This window comes from Monomorium pharaonis, chromosome 8 (genome assembly GCF_013373865.1).
Source record: "Monomorium pharaonis isolate MP-MQ-018 chromosome 8, ASM1337386v2, whole genome shotgun sequence".
Lineage (NCBI taxonomy): Eukaryota > Metazoa > Arthropoda > Insecta > Hymenoptera > Formicidae > Monomorium > Monomorium pharaonis.
This window is the reverse complement of record NC_050474.1, coordinates 577,784-602,733: the sequence shown is the minus strand read 5'-3', so window position 1 is coordinate 602,733 and position 24,950 is coordinate 577,784. Positions and strand designations below refer to the sequence as shown.

Sequence of the window (24,950 nt, the reverse complement as noted above, 5' to 3'; positions counted from 1 at the left end):
TTTGTTCTGCTTGTTATGTAGAGAAAATTATTGTGTTTATGTTAAGAGAAAACTTATATAAAAAGAGATTAAGAGCAATTTTTTTAATTTTGTAAATAAACAGTAAAAAAATATTGCTTTATACTTTAAAGAATTTTTTTCATTATTTATTATTGTTCAACATCTTGTAACAAAAAGTTAATTTATTTACTATGTTAATTCCTATTATGGATTTTATTTTGGAATATAAATTTTAAAAAATTTTTTTTGAATGACCCATTTAACATTTTCTTATTGTTCCTTTTCTAATCATTTTATCTTTTTTAATAGAAGACATTAGTTTTTATCAACTTTTTCAGAAAATACTGGTTTTTAGATTTTATTAAAAAAATGAATAATTTTGCTAATTTCGGTTGTCAGATATAAATGTAAGAAAAGCTGATTTATTAATTCTGGGTGGACAAACGTTTTTACGTTTGTAGGCGCACGAAGAAAGAGAAGCTCGAGGCACACAGAAAGAGGGATCATCCCCTTTTCGCGGAGGCATGCGCGTTCGCGGTCGCACGAGGGTGTCGTGACCAGGGAGGGGTTCTAGCTTCGATTCCAGTGACTCGGAATATACATTTACGAAAGTGTGCCTCGTCCTGAGATTCGATAATCGGCCAGTAACGCGCGACGATCAAATCGAATCGTCGTTTAACGACGTAACCGACGAGCCCTCGTCGCGACGCCCTAATTTACGCGTCGGTTGTGCAAATAGCACATCAGCTGCTCCCTTTAACATGAACGTGAGTACGTTAGTTGCTTCTAATATCGACTGGTTTCGGTCGCGGGGCAAGGCGAGACGAGGCGAGACGAGAGTACGTGGGCGTTTCTGCGTTCTCTCTCTTTCTCGCATCTTTTTCGCGCGAGATCGTGATTTTTACGCGTGGCCGTCACAAGATTAGTGCTTTTGCATGTAGAATCATCCTTTTTTTCTCTTTCTCATCTCTTTTCGGTCCCTGATTGTCAAGAGTCATTGAGATGTGCGAGCATAATACGTCATTGACCTCGAAAGTCCTCTGTAAAATCAATGAGGAGATACCCTTTAAACCGGCAACACCAACAAGACATGGTTCTCGTACGGTTCATTCTATCTTTGAGAAACGCTATTGTGACGCATCGAGCAATTGCATTGAAAACTCTTGCGACGTATTATTCATGTGAAAATATATCAGAAACGATTCGTTTCCTGTAGCTCCAACTGTTTTTCTCTACAAAAATAATGTATCGATTTCCGATTCTATAAAAATTCGAAAAGGTTTACTTACAGATTTTAATTTCATACAATGTAACAATCGCATAAATTATTACTTTATTTTGTTTATTTTCATTTCTGAGCCAGGTGCTTAAATCTTTCTAACGATTATAAAATCATATGTTATATACATTCATAATAATTAAGTTTCTGATTCAAACAAATACAAATATGATTCCTCTTATATTTTATCGGTCTCTTGGTAAAAGATGTTCTCCTAGAAATTTCACTTTCTTTACAATAGATATCAGTCTAAGAGAATTAAAGTTTTGCTTTTGGATATTTAATTTCAATCAGTTCAAATTCACCAAAAAATCCACTTATTTTCTCATACTTAGTTAGAAATAGTCCCTCGTCTCAATGTTGAAAATAGGCCGAAAATTTGCGAGTATTTTTTAATAGAAATATTGAAAAATATATCAAACTCCTATTACATTATAATATATGCGTAATTTATTATTACTTGAAAATGTTGAATTTTCGACACAAATTTTAAATCAACAAATCTGTGATCTTAACATCATTTCAAGAAATGATGTCTTAATGGATAATATCATGAGGAGAGACGGATGTTCATTGTGAGTTACATGCTAATTAGTCTCAAGCATTCCAAAGCCAATATCCAGGCTGATCGCGATCACAGCAGCTAAAAATATCTCGCGGAGTGTTTCGATTTAAAAATGCATTGAGATATGCCTCATTGCATCTCATCGTGTTTCCAACCAGTGGCAGCTATCGACCATCCGTGGTGGCATTGACGCTGCAATAATTAAAGTCACACTTTTAACAATCAGGACCGATTGCACCAATATAGCTCCTAACTCTTTTTATATGCGATTCAACACGAAATTACACTGTTGCAAAAATCAATTTTTTAATTCAGTTATAGATTGATGAAAATTTATATTTATGTATTTTTGTGCTTCTACATTTAATTTCTGTATTATAAATCAGAATAACACGAGACGATATTTTGTTTCACTTGCAAATGATTATCAGAATTATTTTTTCTAATGTTCGAAAAAATTTGTACAATTAAATATTAATTAAATATCAAAAACAAGACTGTACAAGTTTCAAATTTATAGCTTTTATATATATTATTTTAACAAATGTCGATTTTTCTAGATCTCTTCGGAAAAGAGTAAATTTTATCAACACTGAATATCAGGCGAAGCTTTACCGATACCTTGAACACGACATTGTATTTCACGCTTTTTCGTAAATTACCTGTTCTCAGAGAAAGGCGTAAATTTAATTATCATATCAACGCATGTTGTAGATAGGAATGGTTCGCGATAACGTCATATTTTATTAAAATTTTTACGTGGTTGGATGCAAGTAGGAAGATACATACTTCTTATTGTTAGCACCTTCAATCGCTACACGTTTCACTGTCCTTACTTGCAGCGTCATCGTTAACGTCATTCACGCGACCAACGTACTGGATGGAATTATGGAAACTTTTGACGTAAATTACTTCGCACGCCGATTACCATTGAACGAACAAGTCATCTGAGAGAAAAAACGATCCAGCGACTCACACAGCCTGGATTCTGCTGGATCTGGCAAACAGGTTTGTGTTTGATCTTTTTATAATGCGTCATCTTGCTATATACTAGCTATTCCGCTCTGTTGGCTCAACAATCTTATCAATTAAATTAAAGCCCAGTCGACGTATGGATAAAATAACTCTAATTGTTGTAAAACGCTCATCAAGTTCCACTAAAATATAGGCAAAAATATAGATAAACATTAATCGTATTTTTAGGTGTTACTGACGGACGTCGTTTGTCTTGACGGAAATCAGATTGGTAAGTCAGACACTCTTATTTATCTGCGGAGGTTAATGAATTTTTCGCGCGACGATAAAGAAGAAAGCTGCGGACGCGCAAATCTTATTTTGTTAATCTTGTTTTAATAATTTTGTTAAACCAATAACTCATGCGCGTTATTGGCATTTATAATGAAAGGTTAAAACACTATTTATCGTAGTCATGTGGGTAGTAATTCTCGGATCTAAATAACTCGCGCATTTCTACTACATGAAAAGAGACGATTTCTAATTTGTTGAAAATGCAAGCTAAGTGGAAATGAAACGTCTTGCAAATGTTAATTCAAATTTTTATGTAATCCTTAAAAATTAAGAAATTTTTATGTCTCGCGTTTACTTGGAATTTGCAACGCTTCAGTAAGAATTTAACGAATTCCGCTCGAATAGAACCAAAATTTCGATCGTTTCCTCGATACCGAGGTCAAACGGAGCTTTCGAGTAGCGTGTCTCTTTTCCCCGCAATTCCGGGATATGCAAACGCGGTTGAAATGAACGCGATGTCGCGTGCTGATCGTACGAGATCTAAGATCGGGGACACGCTACGATCGGAGAGATTAAAGCACTCGCGTACTTTCGCTAAAAGCTTATTGCAGCAATACCAATAACTTTTTATAACGATTTTTGACGAAATATAGCCTTTTCTCTCTTCATTTCGTACGAAGCTATAATTCAAAATTAAAAAATTTCTGCAAAATTAATTACTTATTTAATTTAATACGTATCTGTATCAAAGTTGTATCAAGATTTTTATGTTTTTGAAATGTCGTTAAATAAGATAAAAGGGTAGTTTCATACAAAACTTAAAAATTTGCATATATTTTATTTAGCGAGACGTACGCCAAAACATAAAATTTCCAATTTTATACATACACATGTGCAAAATTAAAACAAAAAATTTTTACGCGTTTTTTTAGTTTTAGAGACCTATGTGACGATCGCCGCGCGATAAAAGCCTATAGCCTCCGTTTCAGTTTTTGATTTCGCGTGTGATTTACATGCTCGGCGAGTACGGGTCAGTACTGGTCGGTGCATCAGCGAGCGTTTTTTTTTTTGCACAAGTGACGATGCTGAGTGCGATGAGGTGTCTGCCGCGATCTGCTCGGATCCGCGCGATCGTCGCGCTCGCACGAAGCCGAGCCCTCGGAGCGCATTCGGAGCAGGACCGTTCTCTCTCTCTCTTTCTCTCTCTGTATCTCTTTTCCTCACGTCCGTGATACACGAGAGGCGGTGCGAGCATTTATTAATAGAGATTAGAGTCCGGCGTCGTGTGGTGCCGTGTGCAAACGCCCTCCCGCGAGACGCGGGACATGCGGGAGAGCAGTCTGACTCAGGGCCCGTCGCGGAAAATTAATTCTCGCCGATCGGGACTCTCAGTAGTGAAAGAAAGAAAAAAGTGATCGATCGCTCGGCGACAAATCGGCCGACTGGACCGAACAAGGAGTGTTTCGAAAATAAGATCGTGCGCGATAAGCGAGCCCTTTGTTGTTATTGTTGTTGTTGTTGTGCAGTTTTTGCGCGATTTTTATCCCTCGATATTATTCTCCTATTTGGTACGACGATTACTTCATCCTTGGGGGGGAGTCTTCGCCTCGTAAACGACGAGAAGTGTCCCTGAAATTCGATGAGTGATAAACAATTTCCTTTAGATTGCGCGACCGTCGATTGACGCAGGGAAGGGATCCTTCTTAGTACCACTAGAAATTACTAATTACCGAAGAGAAATACGGTCGAATGCATCGAAACTCATCGCGAGGTCGTTCATCGTGTCTGTCGATCGATTAGTATAACTGGAACTTCCCGTTCACGAATAATCTCTTCGCGAGTAATCTCGCTCGATCCTGCTAACATCAGTTAGATGCGAAATTGCCAATCTGCCAGACGGAATTTACCCACACATACACCCAGGTTGTTCCAGACCTATGGAATTTTCTCTTTAAACCTTTTTCGCGTTTCTTTTCAAAATTATATAAAAGCAAATTGACTAACGCATCTATTCGTCTCGTGGTTGTGAGAATTTTCGACTTTTTTTAAATCGCCATAAATAAAATTTAACAAATATCTGAACATGTAATGCGCAATTTCATATAATTGACGCGTTACGCCGTAATATTCGTATTCTCGTGTACGAATTACGAAACTGTAAAATTTCAGTCTGACATTTATTTAAGCCGCCGGTTCTTAATTTGGCCACGATATATTTGGGGGCGGAGGCGGACGGAAGTTTTGAAACGCAAGCTCTCTTTCTCGCTCTTTCTACAACCACCTACAGCTATAGTTAACGATCTTAAATGGCGTGTCGCTGAGCTGCTGAGGATATTCCAGAAAATTCTTTTTTCTTGAGGACATCCGATGTGAGGACCGTCCGCTCGGACCGGAGAAAATCTGCCTCGCGGAAGAAGTCGAAGAAAGCAAATCACGGAGAATCTAGAATTAAAAATAAATAAATAAATAAAAGGAAGAAGATGCGCATCTTGCGTCGTCGCACGTCGCCGCTCGTTGCGACGTGTTAAGAAAAAAGCGTAGGGTATCCGTATCTCATTGCTGTTCTGCATTGTTCGGTGTCGATTGGTGACTCAACGTACGATTGCGCGCGCGGACGGAAAACGCTAATATGGCATAGCGGAGACGGCCGGGGGCGCAAAATCGGACGATACTCGTCGGCGAATGATGTTAGTGCTGCTGCTGTGCATCGTCATGAAGATAGCAGAGATCTCCGTGGGCCGGACGAGTCCCACGGCGCGGCCGCCGTCGCCGCTGCCGGCGCTGCCACCATCCACTTGCTGCGACAGGCGGTGCGGCCGGTGCAGCAGGCGACACCATAGGCACCGTCGCCAACCGTCCTACAACGATAATAAGTACATCGCGCGAAAACGTAAGGACACCGATGCCCATCTCTTCAGAAAGTTTTTAGAAAGCTGTCAATGAAATATGAAAGATGGGTGAATTGATTGATCTATTATTATTTGGCGCTCTGTTTTTCTTCATCGTAGACGAAAACGAAATAATTTGCTGTTGAATACGCGCGAATAAGCGTTTTTGCGAGGTCGAATTGAATCGAATCGAATCTTCGATAATACATCGAGATCAAGTTGTATCGAGTCGAGCGCGCGAATTTAATTTGAATTAAATTTTCTCAGATTTACATTACATGCTAATTTAAACAAAATAAAGTATATAATGTTTTCAATAACGCTACGAATCCTTTTTAAATAGGTTAGGAAATTGCAGGAGTTTTATATTACGAAAAAATGACGAGCAAACTATAATTTATAAGATCTTATTTTCGAATTATTTTATACTGCATTTTATATTTTTAATTTTATAGTTTAATGTAAAAATAATGTTTCTGTACGACCAGATGAAATATTAATTACTCCTCTTAGTTGAGCAAATTTTATATTGAATATATTTAAATATTCGTAAATAAATTTGAAACAATTAAAAAAATTAAATACAATTAAAAATCGATTTTTTAACAAACCTGATGTTTTTTTATTTCTTTTATTGCACATTTTGAAACTAAATCGAAATAGATATACACATACATTTTGGAGTTGAAAAAAATATAAATATTGCAACAAATGTGATTGAGAGAAGAGAGCTAGAGAAAATCGAATTCTCTTCGATCGTACGGCGAACTTTTCTGCCCTTCGTTCCGAGAGTCAAGATGGTGGGATAAAGTCAAAACAACACAGCTGTTACTCTTTCGTATAAATTCCGATTAGATCTCTGTTCACACGCTGCAACGTCGATTGTTGCGGGGGTGAAGGAAATAGGAAGGAGGGATCAATATCCGGATAACTGGTGTTCCAGTATCTCGTGTCAAGTGCAGGGAACGCGGGAAGGTGCAGTCCGTGCAACGAAAACGAGCAGATGTGGATTGTGGACATGGTCTCATAAGTCTCGTGTCGGTGTGCGCGACGATAACCGGATCGTAAAGTTTGATGAGCCTGTGCTCGGGAGTCTCGGGACAGAGGACGGAATCTCCGTGATTACGTGCGTCGCGAGTACGCGGAGTCACTTGTTCCGAGTTAACGGGGAGGGAGAGAAAGAGGGAGATGCCGAGGTGCACTCCGTGGGATTGAGGGTTACGAAACTCCAGACGATGCGCGGCGGGTCGTACTTTTCCGCGACTTTTATGACACGAGCTGACGAATCGTCCAGTTCCGCTCGACAAACGTGGTTGCCCCGTTCCGCTAATGTCGCCGAAAGCTGCGACGTAAGCCATCCCCGTAAGTCGTTTTTCTCGCAAGCGCGGGAACCCCCTCTTGCTATTATATCGCTTCTTCAATCCGAATACCGTCGTCGCGCCTATTCGTGTTCGTTTATTTGATTCCCCACTTTACGTGGGAAGTGAAATTGCATTGCGCACCTACCTCTTAAAACGTCTCTATACGCGATTATGTAAATATTTATTTTTCTCGTGACAATGACCCAGTTTCCTCTTTAGTCGCAGGAGAAGGCGTAACAGTAATGATGGAGGAGCCACAGACTCCAGGTTCGGATTGCAATTCCAATCCGGCGACGGATTCCATCCAGCCGGATTTGGTCAGTTCGGAGTTTGTTCAGGACAACGTTGAGTATCAATGGTTCATTGATTATGGGTAAGTGATTCAGTACTTACATCTGTTTCAGCGATATTGCATATTGCATATTGCATTACTCTTGATACCTAATTTGCAGATACAGAGATGGAGGTCTGCATATCCATCCTAGTGTTCTCTCGTCACTTTCTGCCTCCTATACTCCCAAGGATCTGGGTTATTATGATGATCTTGCTCGCAATTTGGATGCTAATCTGGCAGAGATTGACATGGAGAGCTTTCGCACGGCAGATATACATACTCTCCTTACCGCGTTGCCTGTTATGTGCACAGAACCAGTTCAGCATTCCGAAGTAAAGATAAACATAAATTATATTAATTCCTATTATTGCAAATTTATCTAAGCTAAATTTTACTGGTGGATGTCAAACATGAGGATGTGTGGAAACTATAAAACTCTTCCAAATAGCAAGGTGTAGCCTGATGTTATGTGGGTGTAACAAAATTATTTTAATGATGTTATCTTTAATGATTTTTAAGCTGCTATCTTTAATATCAAATTTATAATAGTATAAATGTTATCTTTAATATCAAATTTATAATAGTAAATGACTAATTAATGACGTCAAAATAATAACAGTTTGCTACTTGGGATAAGTTTTATATTATTTGTGGCACTGTAAACTTGTAGCAATTTACATAAAGCTTTATATTAAAATCAAATTTTGTTAAAATCAATTTTTTTTTACATATGATATTCTAAGTCTAGTATGTCTGTTCCATTATCGCCACAGTTTAACTATCAAAGGGAACAGTATGCCAGTATATCTGGATCTGTCATGGAAAAACTTGACATCGGTTCCTCCATCAGCCCTCATACCAGTAGTCAGGTATGACAATGGCTGACAAAAGCACGAACCCAATTGCTGTAAATGGTGTTTCCCCTACATTTGACATTTAACCAATCTCATTAACAATCTTAGGTCCACTTTATATTTGTTTTGCATGGATATACACATGTGTTATAATAGAGTTGAATTAGAAAAAGTCAAACAAGCCTAAAAAGTTCAATTTTAAAAAATGAGAAATCTCTTATACAAACTGTTTATTGTGTAAATATGATAATTTCTCTCTAACATATATATTACATAAGAACAAAAGCTTGCCAACTTTAATCAATGCATTAAAGATCCATAAAATAAGAGGGCAAAACATAAAAAACTTCTGGTCTTGTTTGATTCTTGCAACAATTTTATATTTACTGTCTATATTAATATTTTCTGTTTTTTATTCGATTTTTGTTGGAACATAATTATTCACGACATGATGCTATTGATAGAGAATGATTTTAAAAACTCCAAAGTTTTTTTAACAAACTTATTTGGTTTTGTCTTTCAATTAAGTTTAATTAATCAAAATTCTAACAATTCCCAACAATAACAAGACTCCAGAATATCTCGAACTTCAGGTATTACTGCATTAATTAACGAAAACATTAGAAATTGAAAGTTAATGAACAAATAAAGATAGTTTAATACAGTTTTCAAGTATATTATATCAATAATAATACAAATATTTTAATTGAATTTGTATGAAAATTATACATAAAAAAATATTAATTAAAAATTTATTATTTTGAAGTTTTATTTTAATACTTCTTTTAAACTTCCATTTACTAGTGCAGTGATTTAATCTTAATTGTGAAATTGATTACTTAGATGTGTATTATAAAAGAATTAAGTTTAATTTTATAGTAATGCAATTTATTTAACGATTACATATTATTATTCAAAGGGAGAAGAATCTGCGTGTTCCACCGCTGATACGATATCCATATGCAAATCGTCATTGTTATTTTCTCCAGTAAAGGAGACCCCAATGTTACCACCGGGTGGTAGTTACAGCGTAGATTCGCTGGATTGCGAAGATATGTTACTCACCTGTCAAACGAATAACAAAAATAATTATACCATCGCCTTTGAGGGCAGTATGACTATGTACTCAGATGGCTCTCAAGATTTTGAAAATCATGGTAATGTATATGCCACTATATAAAAACAGAATAATACAAATTATTTTCAAATATTTACTACTAGAAAAAATAGTATTAATTTGCAACTTACAAATTCCATTTAACTGTGTACTTTTCTTGAAATTATACAAAATTCTTTATATAACTAACTTATGTCTATTTAATGCTTTAATTATCACTCTTTAATATTTAATATAAAAACATCTTTAAAAGAATATTATTTTTTTAGTAATTAGTAAAAATTATTTGTCTTAAAATTTTTCTACTACATTCTTTTAAAAAATTTTTAACTACATTCTTTTTTCACTGTTTTTTTAATTGCTCACTATTTGTTTTCAGATAAACACAAGACGTATGAATCAACAGATGTATTTTATGATAAATCGAAAGACATGAAAGCTATGCTGGATCTGTCAATGGCATGTTCAGACTCGAAGATATATACAACATGGAGCAATCTAAAACATTCCTCTATGAACAAAGTAATAACTCGTCATCCTTCCGGTAACAATAACACTATACCAGATATCTCGCAGAGTAGTGCTAATCTGACACTCAATAGGATGAATAAGCGGAGTCAAAGTTTACCGGATCTGTCTCGCGTTCATGAATTCCAGCATACTAATATACCTCTTAATTTTAGTGTAAGTGTAGATACAGATAAATTTGTTTACGTGACTTGTAACAATCGATATTTTGTGTAATCTATCGTAATATTAATTTTATTTTTAGGTTGATTCCGCTGAATCAAGCAATCATATGCAGCGTTTGCACTGCAGTTCTGGATCTGCGATGAGTCGTTCGACAAACGCGGACAGTTCGGATAATGGTGAAAATACGAGTGCAAAGAAGTTGCAAAACTTAAGTCTCGTTCGACTGTTTATGAAACAAAAAAGCATGAGCGTAGAGGGAATGAGTCTTACTTTGGATCAGTCAGATTCCGCTAGTGACAATGGTGGATGGCCCACCAGTAACAGCGGCAGCGACAGTGCAACTAACACAAATACTCTGATACAACGGCAAAACGGTCCGGATAATATCTGTGAGCGTCGCGTACCCGAAAACGATTTTTCTATAAATTGGATCAAGCGCGACATAATCAATAATTGTGACGTGGAAAGTCAGAGAGACAGCTTGAATGTTTTAAAATGTACAATACGGAACAAAGATGATAAAGTCGAAATGACATCATCCGCGTCGGTAGAAGAACTTTCGGAGAGTATGTCCAAGTCTGATTGCACGAACGACCAGCGAAGCTTCGACATTAACAGTACCTTTGAACAAAAAAACGGCTGGGCTGGTTTAATAGAGAAGAAACATCCGATCTGTCGAACAACTGGTATACAAGCGAACACAGAAATGGAGGATAACGCAGTTCAAACTTCCTTAATTTTCACTGCGTTGAAAGAGAAACATGGTCCTCTCTTTCAAGAAACAACAGTCAATAAGAAGCCCGTGTACGTTGTGTATCCTAATTATACATTGCCTGACTTATCGTTTCTCAAGATTAGGGATACGAACATTGATAATATCGCACTGAAACCGCACACATTTGACAAAAACAAAATGGAATGGAAACGCACCGCTCGTTCCAGCCGACCGTTTTCATGTAACGATATCGACGCTCTACGACAACGTGGATTTGCGCATATAAAGGATTGGGAGTCGCTGACGTTCCTCCTGCCATACGAATACAAAAAGATCTTGCACGATGTACCAGAAGTATCGAGATACATCAATATTAATGAGGAAGTCAAGCGACCCTTGTTCTGCTTGTCTCCACCGATGCGTCATAGGACACGACCGATCAGCGAAATTATACCAAATAATACTTCGTCAACGAGTAGCACCGCGACGCAACCATCTTCCGGGTACAGAGGCTCGTCGACGATTTTAACTGACTCTTCGACGAATCAGCAGCCATTGTCGAATAACGCGATTAATCCATTGTATTTATATCGCTATGACAGTATTAGCTCGGAGGCCAGTTTGTTGAATAACGACAAGAAGATGCACAGGCTGAATCAAACGAGGCAAGCGTGTCCATCTCTTCCTAAACGATCTGTATCATTGCCGCAAAACGAAGGCGAAGTTGATTTTAACAATAGCAGAGTACCGCCACGACCGCCGTTACCGAGGAGTATTTTGCGGAAGAACAAGGTTCTTGCAAGTAAACGATACAGCATGTTCGAGATGGGAGATGTAGGCGAACAATCGGAAGAATCTGTGGAAGTAAACAAGAGAATGTCTTTGCAAGAGCCATACTATATGAATAATGATTTGCAGTTATTATGTCGCGAAAGAACGATTGATTCGGAGAAGGATGTTGACGAGACGGAAGCGGAGAGATATTTTAAAGGTAAGGATGAATTATTTGACATTTATTTAAATTTAGATTTAAGGATGTATTAATTTTTTTATAATGAAAAAAATTACAGATTGTATTAATCTGTACTTAAAAACAATATAAAAAATTTGTGATGATGATTTTCTATCTAGATAAAAAAATATATTTCAATAAGAAATAAAAATGTGCTCTTATAGAGAAAAGGTTAATGTAAATGTAAAAAAAAGTGAAGTAAATACATTATATTAAGATATATTGTTTAATGAATGTTATGAATACATCTTACATATGTAAATAATTTATTTAAGTTTTAAATAATAGTATAGTTATAAAAATAGATAACACATTTTTAAAGGGATTGAAGGATCAGACTGTTTGAAACAATTTTTGTCTTTAACAATTTTTGTGACAAGTTCAACAAATGTATGAACGTGAAGTTTTATGAAATATTTAACTAGTACAATTTTTGAGCAATCTGTTTCTCGACTCTCTATTTGTCGATACATATTTGTTTAATACGTTGACAATATAATTATTGCAGAAAAATTGAACGATATTACGAATAACGCGAATACGGAGTCAGAAACTTCTCAACACAGCGAAGATGACATCAGGCAATTAGAAGAGTATTTGAAACGCAGTGCAATCTCATCGCAAAGCAGCGATGGAGATATCGATAATGCTGAAGTTAAAGTGAGATCATACGTAAGGAAATTTTTAGCTTTGAGAATGAACAAGGAGCCACTCATTAAAAATATTGACATGGGAGAGTCGCAAAGAAAAACAGTCAGCTTTGCCGTTCACCAAAGAAAAAAACATCTGGACGCTAAGGTAAATCACTAATATATTTAAAACTTTTATATCTAATTTTATTTAAAAAGCAGTAATTGTTATTTTTAAGATTTTAATAAAACACAAAATAGATATTAAAGAATAAATTTAATATAATTAAATTTGTATGTTTTGCTATAAAAATAATAAAAATTTGTTATAAAAATTATTTAGTTGTTAAAAAATCTATATTTTGATTAAATAAAACATGATTAAAACTTTTTTTAAGTAAAAGATTTAACATAGATTTTAAAGAAATGATATTTTTATCCATTTATCCAAAATAAGCTTACTCATGCTGTCGCATAAGTAAGAATATTTATTCATTTTAGCTAAATAATTTAAATGTCGTCGTAAATGAACAAAATCACGAACAGGTGACTGAGGACAGATTGATGGAGTTAGAAGAGAAAAAAAGTATGCACATTTTTATTCTTTATTTTTTTCTATTAAAAATATCTTGAGAGCCTTAAAATGTGGCGTGTTAATTTTTCTAGAAATGGTGTTGTCTGTAAATAAAGCAGTGGATCTTTTATTGAAATATTGGAACGCCGATTCCAATCATAGTCGTCCGAATTATAACGAAAGGAATGAGTGTGCACAGATTTGCTTGAGTAACTTGTGCCCAGCTTTATACGCTATTATGTCAGATGGTTTGAAACCTCATTTGAATTCAACTTTCGGACCAATTACTAATAGCGTTTGGCAAGTTGTCGAAGCAAGTTCTCAACAAGGACCTCTTACGAAGACGTTGAACGAATTGGTGCAGAGAATTAATGGCGAAGATGTTATTACAGAAGGGATGTTAAAATTCCACGCATTTGTATTTGGTTTGTTAAAGTAAGTTTAAAATTACTTATCTGTCGATATATGTATATTGTTGAATTATCAGGATATTTATCAAAAAAAAGCGTAGAGTTTATTTTTTACTTTTGAAAATAAATTTTTATGGGATTTTATTGGCGTACGTTTATATACGCGGAAGAATTTTTGAAATTGTAAATTATTTTTATTTTTCTGTGTCGATAATCGATTTGTAATAAATGTGGCATACACATTCACGTACATTCTCATGCGACTCGAAAATTTTTATTCGAAGAAAAAATTTTGTGACAAAAACAATGTTATTTTAAATTAACAATATCCTTTTTTTCAGTTTAAGAGCTCTGGATGCATGGTTTGCGTATTTATGCACACGTGAATCAATTTTACGGAAACATTACAGTAACAACAGCTTATTCGTCGCAGCTTTGGCCAATACCAATGTCCGTGAAGTAGTTGATTCATTGTTATACATTCTGAATCCGCTTGCATTCTGTCCATTTCATTTGGATCTTCTGTATCAGTATCGTCAATTGCAAAACAGTTTTGGAAATGTGAATAATCATACCGTGAATGTAAGTGAACCTATCGTAAGATTTCTTTTACATATATATATATATATATATATATATATATATATATAAAATTAGTATTAAAATTAATATTAAAAATTAAAATTAATATATTCTATTTAATGCAATCATTGTTTTATATGTAAGCAACAATATAAAAATCTTTAAAGAATATGACAATCTTAATTTTTATATTATATTTCTAATTTAGTATTATAACAGTTATCTGATAAGAATACAATATATGATTGTTTTAGTAATATTAAACAATTCTAATCTTTAATCTGAAGATATCATTTTTTTTGCTATATTTCTTTCTCCCAACTCAGCTCATGAAAATTATTACTGAATAACAAGAATATATTTTTCTTGAAACTATACAAAATTTCTTCATATAGGCAAGTTATGTTTGTTTAAAGCAATATAATCTTATTTTAATATTTACATTTTTGAAAATAAAAATATTCTTAAAACAAGAATAGAATATTCTTTTTTTTTCTGTGTATTGTTGCGTACACACGATATTGTTACATTTATTCAACATATCATTTATTCATTTTTAGGTCATGAGTTTTAGAAACGCCGATTTGACTATGAAAAATATCGAGGGTGAGGAAACAGAATTTTCCGGGATGGTTCCCAGTCCGAAAAAGACACGACCAAAGTCTTGTATCGGTTACAACATGGATGATAAATGCAACATTATGCATAAGGGTGATCTTCAGAAGGCGAAGAAACGTTTCAGTGCCATAAATCCAAAGACTTTCTATGCATTGGACAAATTGACTTCTGAGGATTCCGAAGATTATACGGATAGTCTGGAACATTCCCCTTTAAATAAGAAGGCAAGCAAGCAGCAACCGCAATCTAAACTTTTCAATACCGATGCTAAACCGAATGACGATGACGGCGTCTCCGGCGAAACAAAGTTCAAAAAACTGCAAGAAAAATGGGAATTGATGATTGGTAAAGAAGTAGGCAGTAAAGCTCAACCCGCCGTGATGACTCCTTCTTCGCCGGTACGGACATTTGGAGCATTAGGGAAGTCCAAGATACCTAGACTACTCACATCACCAGTGAAACAGTCCAATACGACGAATGTTGTTGGGAAATCGTCAAAATCACCTTTATCCCCGGGAATTTCTTCGTTAAAGAAACCCACGAATCTCCTTACGACAAAAACAACTCTGAAGAAACCTACGGATACGAAAGCAAGAGATGTGACGCGCCGTACTAGTCGCGTCGATCAGGATACTTTAGGTGTGACGCGAACTCACACTGCACGCCCAAGTTCTTTACCATACAAATCGCACGGAGTAACGTTGAGTGACAAGAATCTAGCCTCGCCTCACAGACGAGCCGTTTCGACCTCTCTACCGCGACCGACTGTTACTACTGTTTCGAAAACGCCAGTTTCGAAACATTCACACAAGTAAGTATTGATAATTTCACGAACGTACATGTACTTTTTTTAGAATCCATTATCTTTATTCTTTTTCTTCGAGTTTTATATTAGTTGCAAATATATTTTATTTATTTTACAAGCAATATTATAAGTAAAAAATAATAAGTTTTGTTTGCACATTTATTTACACTACGATTTTCTTTATTTTTCTTTTATTTTTGCTTCGTATTTTAGCTCTTTTGTTTGTTTCTTTTTTTCTTTAGATTTATACGATAACGGTTCACGCGTCTCGATTGCAGAGAAGTCCGTACCCTCACTCACAGGGCACCGTCAGATAGCGGTCACCTCTCATTCGCAGAGGGGGAGAGACTGAAAGTAATATTGGAAGTGGATAATAAATGGTTACTGTGCGCGAAAGGTGATCGAAGAGGTTTGGTACCACGAGCGTGTGTACGCAGCATTCAAACTTAGCCCCTCTTCTCGTCAACCCTTCGCAATTGTAACCGTGGTTCGACGCCAACAGCAGTAAACGTAATCTCATCCTCGAAGATGGCACAAAGATGAGAGATTTGCGAGGACGAGCTGAAAAGTTCAAATTATCTAAATACCCCGGAGACGATATAAGTGATGTACAGTGTATTAAAATTATTTTTAAGTGGTACGATGTAATATGCATATTATCACGCGCTTGTAAAGTTACTTTTCATCAAAGTTAACTCGAGAATACTTCGTTTTTATTGAAATATGTGACAGTAGTATTATCGCTAGCGGCGCCATCGAAAACAGAGATATCACCTAGTCATAGACTTTTTTTAGATAACATTATATTTATTTAGATTTATTTATTTTAGGACGATGTACAAATGCGAGGATATCGCGATTCGACATATCCTCGATAAGTAAAAAGCCGAAAACAGTGTGTACTAATCTACACATACTACGAATGTGTGTGTAACTGTGATCTTAGGAAATAGGCAATTAAGTTTATTAATGCAAACGTGCAGTGTACATTTTATTTTGACGTTTATATACTGAGACAGCTGCGTTTTAAAATTTATTTATGTCCATATTTTTTGTGTATCGACGATTCTTCATTCTAATTTTATTTAAGCCATTCACAGCATGCACTTTGCGATGGCGGCACATTTTTTACATGCTTCATGTATTTCCTGATGCATATGTATATATATATATATATTTATATATTTAAACATATATATTTATATGTATATATATGTATGTTAAGATATATAATATAATCAAATAAAGTCTGTTGTGGATTATATTTAGCAATGTATGTTGTCTATTAATTACATCTCGTGCAATTTAACACAATGTGAAATGTTATTAATATAAGTTTGGTTTATGATTTAACTAAGTAACTTCTATCAAAAGTAATCGTACAAAAACGAAAACTTTTGGGGGTAATGTAGGCAAATTATTCGTTAAAGCCCGAGAATTTTTATTTTTAATACTTCCCGTGTAGAAATTCTACCTAAGTTGTAATCAGGGCCAAGTTAGGTTTCCTTACTTTTATTGAGGCTCAAGTTAGGACGCCTACCTTGGTTCAATATCGATTTGTCTCGCTTTTTAATCTAGGGCCTACATTGGTTTTCAAACTTGGGCCAATATAAAAATTTAACTTGAGCCAAACTAAAATTGTTTAGTATTATAATTTAAAAAAATTATAATTTTAAATTAATTTTAATTTTATTTTAATTTTATTTTAGTTTAATTTTAATTTAATTTTATTTCAATTTTAATTTAATTTAATTTTAATTTTAATTTAATTTAATTTAATTTTATTTTTAATTTTAATTTTAATTTTAATTTATTTTTATTTTATTTTATTTTAAAAATAATTTTATATTTATTTATAAAATTATTTTTTAGATAATTAAAAACTTGCCACTGCTAGTTTTGAACCCGGGACCTTAGGATTACAAAACTTGTACTCTGTCTACTACGCCAATTGACTTATTGATATGAGTACTTGTTATTGTCTGTATATACCTATTAGTACATTAAAATTAAAATTAGACTTTTTCGAGAAAAAATTGTAAGAGGCACTTTTATTGCAGATTCTTATTTGGAAAAATCATACAAACATATTAAACAAAAATTTAACTCGGAAAATGTTGTGTAAACAATGTTAATTAATAATTAAAAAATTAAAAAATAATTAAATGATAAATAGCTTTGTGTCAAAAGTTATGAATGTTTTGGGCTAAAATTTTCAAGACTTTTAGAGAATAGTAACCGCTACTATTTAAGCCCTATTACAAGAATTTACCATTAGTTATTAATTATTTATTAACAATTTAAAAAAAGGTAAATTTTAGCAGTTTTTAATTTTTTTCTCCTTAAAAAATAGACCAATTGGAACGTTCGACGGCTCATTTAATAGATATTTTTAATACCTATAAGCTTATATTTTTTGTTTTTTGCTAACAGTAATAAATGTTTTTTATTGCTAAGAAACAAAAATTTTCACTTTCTTTCATTGTTTACACAATAATTCCCAACTTTTTCCGAGTTGAATTTTTGTTTAATATACTCAATAAAATAATAGATTTTATAAATAATGTATTAGCTAATTACTTTAGTCTATCAGACAGGAAAACGGTTACTTTGAAATATTTAAGTCTAATACAATTAATATATTAAAATAATTAAAATATAAGAATTGAGAAAAAAAGCTAACTAGGCAAATCTAAATATAACTGTTTTGGAGCAAACATCTAATTCAAACTAGGTTTTATACGGGCTGTAACCGGGCAAACCTAACTGTGAGTCTTGGGGAAAAAGTTGTAAATTAAAACCAGGCCCAATTCAGGCAAGCCCAAGTTCAAATATTTTAAATAGGCCCTGAATAGGCTTCAGTCCAAGCCTTTATTTTGGATACCTAAGTAACGTCCGTATGAGGCCAATATTAAATAGGGCATGCTTAGATGAATTTCCACACGGGTTTATTAATTGCTCGCATACAGGATGTAATGATTGTAATAACATTAGTTTTTGAAGGGTTTTTCTTCTAATAAACAAAATTTCTTATCGCAAACGGGTTGACATTACATAAAAAATTTTCTGCGAAACAATTGTCACAAAAATACTTGTTCATACTTATCCGCAGGAAGTTATTGTTATAACAGTAAAAATAAGTGTTTAATCTAAAAATCATGAATCATTGATGCCTTGCGAAATTCTCGCGCAATTTAAAATGAAAATAAAGTGGCTCTACGATGCGATATCGTGAAATTACAGTAGAAGGATAAGGGCCAAATAAGGAGAATGCCGTTATTACGTAAATATTTAAACAGATTTTATAATCGTTATCTCTACGATTGTTATCGAAATAATCATTGCTATTCTACCAAGATCGTTGTATATATAAAACGGCGCAATTAATATTGCTTGTCAGTAGCCCATTGTTAGTGTGAATTCGAGCGACATCGGTGATATCGATAAGCAATCATGAGGATCGCCGTCACATTATCCCTTTTGGCTGCATTTTGTACCGTAAGTTTTTTGTTGAAAATTAATTTATAATACATGTAATACATTTTTGAATTTTATTTGTGCAGAATCTGAATTTGAAATAATAATAGTAAGATTTAAATAAATCGTCTATTACTAAATAAAAATTTAAGATGGCTTTTAACTTATTTTTTTATCGGATCATTAAAATCTCAATTTTATCTTATCAAGAAAAAAATGATCTATATTCAATTCGTATATAGATTAAAATAAGAGAAATTGAAAAACAATGAGAAGAATAATTTTGGTATTGGAATTCTTTAAAAAAGTTAGAAATAAAATAGCCAATATATCATAATGATAATGTATGAAATTGTATAATTATATATATAATATTATACACACAATGTAATTGCAATTTTATTTTTTGTCAAGAAAAAATGCAAAAGTTATTTTTTTCATTATTTGTTTTATTAATTTACATACATACATGGGCAGAGATTATACAAGAAAAAGAAAAAACATTTTATATATAAGTGTTTTTTAATACATTTTTTATATATAGGCGTGTTCAGTATTTTTACTGATTAATTCAAATATTGATTGAACATTAATTGATAAAAGTCTTACAAATATGCAATTGCACTTAAGATGATGCAGCTAGTTGTTAATTTTTTCTCCTTTTAGGTCGAGTCCATTCCAGCCTGGTCGACTGATTTGGAAGTTCTGAGAACTCGCATAAGGGACCTCAAATGGAATGTAGAGACTATTATACGTCATCTTGAGTTGCTTGGTAGCATGGCCGAGGACGATACCGTTTGGGCAGTCTCGTTAAAATGGAACAAAGAACAAGACCACTGCAGAATGTTGGAAACTGAATTACGTACTGTGATACGCGTAAGTAACAATCTAGTAAACCCTAACAAAAATTGTTAATTTTATATATAACACATGTCATACGCAACAGTTACGTTGTTGAGTGAAATGACATCATTGATATTATATTACAAAAGTAATTTTGTAATATATTTTACTTACTATTTATTGAGAGATTAGAATATTGATACATGACTGAAATTCTTAGTTTTATTAGCACGTTAGTAATATCATCACGAGATTATATTAAAATTATATCATAAAACATTATTGAAAACTACACTAAAAAATATTGTATTTATTATTTATTACATGTTTTTTTCAAGTCAATTTACTAAACTTAATCTATCAAAAGAATCAAATATCTAAATGATTATATAAATAAGCAAAGATATAATCTCAAACATCTAATACATTAGATTATTCGCTATCAAAGATTTATTTATCTTTAGAAAGAAGTAGATGCCGCCAAGGCGGATGGTAAAAAGGATGTGGAAGCATGCTACAAGGAGGCCGTCGATGGTATTTCAGCCACTGTGAAAAAGTCACATGAAGAGGCTGCAAAGTGCGGAGAAACCGCTAAAGATAAAATTCATAATGATCTCAGTTTTATTAACAATCTTATCTCGGTACGTTTTTACAATTATATCAATGTATAGCAAACGATTGCATACTTTGGTAGAAACATATTTGATGTTGTCTTTTCTGTGCGATTAAAATGCGATCCAAAATAAAATTTATTGACATGTTATTGAAATTTTACCAAATTTTAAGTAAAATTTTATCAAAAATTTTTTTATTACGATAGTTATAATTAGAATTAATGAAATTATTGTTGCATTAATTTCCTTTTCGTAGACTGCAGAATTGCTTTTGGTAGAGCTAGAGAATATCATCCTGGACTGTTACGACAGCGACATTCACAGAATGCAGTCCTGCATCCACAGCGAACTGGCAAAAGCAGAAAATTCTTTGAGGACCTTGGAGAGCGACATCATCACTGCAGAGAAGACCGTTCACCGCGTGTCCGATAATGTTGTTATGCAGGCCGGCAATTGCATTGAAGGCGCTTATTCTACCTTGCGTACGTCGGGCCCTGTAGTCAAAATGGGAGTCAATAAATGCATTCTAAAAAAATACTAGAAACCCTGTAACTTTAAAACTGTATTTGCTATTGACCGTTCTTTATTGAAATAAATGATTCTGGAAAACAATTGCGACGTGTCAAGATTGTCATTAAAAAAAAAAAGAATTATAATGTTATGAGATATATTGAAAGATACTAAAATTAGGATAATTCATAGCTCGTGTATCCGCAGTCAGAATTCCATGGTATTTTTCATGAGAATAATTTTACATGTAAATTTCACATGTATTAAAAAATAAAAACATTCTCAAAATAAGAGTTATTTGTTCCTACAATTCCTGCCATGTCCGACATTGACCTTCATCGCGCATAAGATCGCGAAACAGTAGATCGCGAAAAGCAATAAGCTGCTTTTTATCTTTATTGATAAATAATATGTAAATCTTATTGCTATCTGCTTATGAAATCTGATTATTTAATCTATTGCTTAGTTTGCAGAGTGATAAGTAGCTTTATTACACTTGTATTTTGCAATTTTTTGAGAAATTAACTTCAGGATTAAAGAATAAATTCTGTAATCTTTATAACGGTCAAATAAATTTAATAATTAGACTTCCAAAAATTCAGAGCTACTATTTGGCGATAAAAGCGTTTGAGTAACGTTTGCAAAGATATCTACATACTTCTGACTTAATTAATGTCACGACAATAGAATATCATTGAGATCAGATATTCTTGGACATTGCTTATTAAGCAGATATCGCTTATCTCTGTCCCTTCCTTATCACCTCTCAAAGCTTGTTAAAATATTTTTTTATCATGTCTTATATATAAAAAGGCGCAATTAATGTAATACTTATCAGTTAGTCAAATTCTCGTGTCAACAGAGCCACTCCCAGGTGACACCACAAACATGAGAATCGCCACAGCGTTGTGCTTTTCGGCTGTACTTTGTACTGTAAGTTCCTATCTTTTTTCTTCGAGTAAAGTTTGTAAAAAAAATGACTAAGTTGAAAGTTTGTATAATAAATAAGCATGTAATATTATTTTTAATATGAATAGAATATTTGTTAAAATACCTTAAATTATTTTTTCTTTAAATGGTTATTTTGTTGTTTTTTTTTCATTTTTATGTACAATACTTTCATGAATTAACAGTAAATGTAAATCCAAATCGGTGTGAATTATAAGAATATGGATTGCTCAAGATAATGCTTTCGTTAAGGAGAGATAGATAAAAACTGTAAAAAAGTAATTCTATGGGTTTTTCTATAAATATTTTTCTATATTTAGTATTTGAAATATATAAATCAAAATTTAGTTAAATTCTGAAAATAAATAATAAAAATCAACGAAGTTACGGAATTTTAAATGCTGCGGAACTTTTGCTGTGACACTCTAATAAATATGGATCGTCATTGGACACTAGTACATTAAAATGTTTTAAAATAAAAACAATGTTTTTTTTTTACGAGCTCTTACTGTAATGACAACTCCCTTTCTAAAAAGTAACTTTATAAAAAATAACGGCTATCTTTTGCTCTTTTAAAAATTATTTCCTTTTTATACAACAATTATTTTTTGCACGCAGGTCTATGCGCACAATCTACAAGCGAATTATTTAGATAAAACGGAGCTAGAAATAAGAGCCACGATATGGAACGTGGAAGGTATTATACAGAATATTAACCGTGTTCGTACCGAGATTGAAGAGGATACTATTTTGACAGCTGCAAAGAAAGGGTGGGAACAAATGAATAATCACAGTGAATTTGTCACTCTGTTGCTGCAGTCGATGCGCGTGAGTAATAATTCGAGTCGATTTACGATCCAAATTGCATAACAGATTACAATAATAATAAAATGACGTATTCGATCGTAATTAATCGATAGCTGAATTTTAATAATTACTTTGAAGTCATTTTAACTAAAAACTTGGTTTAAAATTTTAATACATCAATCTTTGAAGATTTTAATGCCGAAATTTTAAAGTTCGGTCGTCGATTTTAATATCAAAATTTTGAAATTTGGGATATTGAAGCAAATTATCAGGTTTAGCAATTATGATTAAGGAACGATTTTTATCATGTTTTATGAATGCAGTTATCAACATTGAATGCTTAGCAATGTTTCTTTGATAATATTTACATTAAAGATAAAATACTATTTAATATCAATACGCGTTTATAAAAATGTAGATAGTTCTGTTAAAACATTATTTTAATAATACATAAAAACATTCGTGTTGTGTTTTTAATGGAAAGCTAATAAAATGTTGTATTAAAAACACTGTATTTTAGAAGCAATAATATTAAAGCTGTTTATTTTAAATAATAATAACAACGTTGCGATAATTTCAAAAATAATTTTTTATAATTTAGAACAGAATTTATCGAAAATTTTAACAAATCTATAATTATTACTCACCACAAATTCTATATTTTAGAGAGAAGTAAATGATGCTAAGCAATTTAAAGGTGTAGATGCTGAACATTGTTACAAGACTAATTCCTGGTCCGTAAAGGAGCATAGTAACAAAGCATACAAAGATGCTACGGAGTGTCGAGAAAACGTTGAAACTGCCATCAAAAAAAGTCTCGGATTTCTTGATAACTTTGTATCGGTAAGTTCTCACCATTAATATCGAATTAATTATTGAATTTGTTTATGATTTGCACATGGAAAGAACGATTTTGCTGAATTATCTAAAAATTTAGCCAGATTAAAAAATAATTTTTTGTTATCTTATTAAAATAAATATGATAATGTAGTGCGTTTAAGCTGGAAATTTCTTGCAGCATTGTTCATTATGCTGTAGCGTCTCGTATCCAGTTAAGTTTTTAAATATTTCAACAAAATTGCTCTTTCCATGCATGTAATTAATCTAATTGTATAATCGTGCTAATCGTCTCCTACGTAGGTTGGAAACGATCTGCTGAATCAATTGAATAATATCTACGTGATCTGTCACGACGAAGATGAGTCTAAAAAACAAAGATGCGTTCTCGAGGAGTACGCACAAATTAATAAGGCCGTGGACCAGTTTGAACGGAACGCTGGTTCGGAGAACATCAAGAACAGTGTATTACCGGTATCCGACAACATCGTTCGGAATGCCGCCAAATGTCTGACCGATGTCTACGTAGTAGCACGCTTCGAAAGTTATGGTGCAATGTTGTCCAACTCCAGATGCGTTCGTGAAGCTGTGGAGAAAAATTATAAACAAAGTTTTGAACTTGAAGAAAACTAGTGCATTTTCGTCGATTACGATTTACGTTAAAAATTATAAAATACTCGGAAGAAAACCATGTATTCCGAAAAATCAAAACGCAAAGCTTTGATCATCAATGATGCGCCTCCTTTCTTCTTAAATCCAGAACTTCATACGATATATTTAAGAAGAGATTTTTTATGTATATATGTGTGATGTACTCTCTCAAGAAAAATAAAAATAATGGAAAAAATGATTAAGAATTATTTACCGATGTATTTCTTTATGCTTCATAGAAAAAGATTCTTATTATGAGAATTTTTTTATTTTTAAAATATTAAACATATGAGATTATATAGTGTTAAACAAATATAATTTACTTACATAAAGAAATTTTGTAAGCAAACAATTTTATTTAAAAAAATATTTTTTTAATTATTTAATAATAATTTTTAAGAAAGGATAATTATGCGTGCAGAGAAATTCATAAAATAGCAATATCTTTAAATTAAGAATTAGATTTTTTAAACATTATATATATATATATATATATATATATATATATATATGTAATGCTCTTTAGGTTTAGTCATAATATTAAAAATATTAAAAATATGTTTTAAAATTTAAAATTAA

At 33.1% G+C, this 24,950-nt stretch overlaps 3 protein-coding genes and 1 long non-coding RNA gene across 11 annotated transcripts; 3 read left to right on the top strand and 1 right to left on the bottom strand.

The window, feature by feature from the left end:
• The first annotated feature begins 381 nt into the window (after nt 1–381).
• On the top strand, nt 382–16,960 carry LOC105827813. 8 transcript variants are annotated; one of them, XM_012665963.3, is made up of 16 exons: nt 382–767; nt 2,687–2,852; nt 3,048–4,660; nt 5,262–5,982; nt 7,561–7,714; nt 7,794–8,007; nt 8,449–8,544; nt 9,449–9,686; nt 10,026–10,330; nt 10,419–12,045; nt 12,575–12,864; nt 13,197–13,281; nt 13,362–13,704; nt 14,021–14,261; nt 14,822–15,690; nt 15,963–16,134. In XM_012665963.3, the coding sequence occupies exons 4-16, from the start codon at nt 5,775–5,777 to the stop codon at nt 16,132–16,134; spliced, it is 4,842 nt and encodes a 1,613-aa protein (XP_012521417.1). In that variant the 5' UTR covers nt 382–767; nt 2,687–2,852; nt 3,048–4,660; nt 5,262–5,774. The 8 variants fall into 8 exon arrangements, with proteins under 8 accessions (XP_012521417.1, XP_012521416.1, XP_012521418.1 ...); XM_012665962.3 differs by having other exon boundaries at nt 3,048–5,015; XM_012665964.3 differs by having other exon boundaries at nt 3,048–5,982; nt 13,242–13,281; nt 15,963–16,960.
• LOC105827814 lies at nt 976–2,768 on the bottom strand. Its single transcript, XR_001138376.3, has 2 exons — nt 2,634–2,768; nt 976–2,036 (listed from the first exon to the last, which is right to left on the bottom strand). It is a non-coding gene; the product is annotated as an uncharacterized LOC105827814 (long non-coding RNA).
• A 2,098-nt stretch (nt 16,961–19,058) lies between the features above and the next one.
• LOC105829637 lies at nt 19,059–21,413 on the top strand. The gene is made up of 4 exons (XM_012668655.3): nt 19,059–19,182; nt 19,828–20,037; nt 20,469–20,645; nt 20,875–21,413. Exons 1-4 carry the CDS (start codon nt 19,138–19,140, stop codon nt 21,157–21,159), a joined length of 717 nt encoding a protein of 238 aa, XP_012524109.1. The 5' UTR covers nt 19,059–19,137; the 3' UTR covers nt 21,160–21,413.
• Nucleotides 21,414–21,947: 534 nt separating this feature from the next.
• Nucleotides 21,948–24,379, top strand: LOC105829636. The gene is made up of 4 exons (XM_012668654.3): nt 21,948–22,061; nt 22,695–22,904; nt 23,550–23,726; nt 24,024–24,379. The coding sequence occupies exons 1-4, from the start codon at nt 22,017–22,019 to the stop codon at nt 24,351–24,353; spliced, it is 762 nt and encodes a 253-aa protein (XP_012524108.1). The 5' UTR covers nt 21,948–22,016; the 3' UTR covers nt 24,354–24,379.
• Nucleotides 24,380–24,950: the final 571 nt, after the last annotated feature.

Coding starts and splice junctions, on each gene's coding strand:
- LOC105827813 (XM_012665961.3), top strand. CDS start 5,775: ATGATGTTAGTGCTGCTGCTGTGCATCGTCATGAAGATAGCAGAGATC. Junction 5,983..7,560: donor TAAGTACATCGCGCGAAAAC/GTAAGGACACCG, acceptor TTTCCTCTTTAG/TCGCAGGAGAAGGCGTAACA. Junction 10,331..10,418: donor ATATACCTCTTAATTTTAGT/GTAAGTGTAGAT, acceptor TTTTATTTTTAG/GTTGATTCCGCTGAATCAAG.
- LOC105829637 (XM_012668655.3), top strand. CDS start 19,138: ATGAGGATCGCCGTCACATTATCCCTTTTGGCTGCATTTTGTACC. Junction 20,038..20,468: donor AATTACGTACTGTGATACGC/GTAAGTAACAAT, acceptor ATTTATCTTTAG/AAAGAAGTAGATGCCGCCAA. Junction 20,646..20,874: donor TTATTAACAATCTTATCTCG/GTACGTTTTTAC, acceptor TCCTTTTCGTAG/ACTGCAGAATTGCTTTTGGT.
- LOC105829636 (XM_012668654.3), top strand. CDS start 22,017: ATGAGAATCGCCACAGCGTTGTGCTTTTCGGCTGTACTTTGTACT. Junction 22,062..22,694: donor TTTCGGCTGTACTTTGTACT/GTAAGTTCCTAT, acceptor TTTTGCACGCAG/GTCTATGCGCACAATCTACA. Junction 23,727..24,023: donor TTCTTGATAACTTTGTATCG/GTAAGTTCTCAC, acceptor TCTCCTACGTAG/GTTGGAAACGATCTGCTGAA.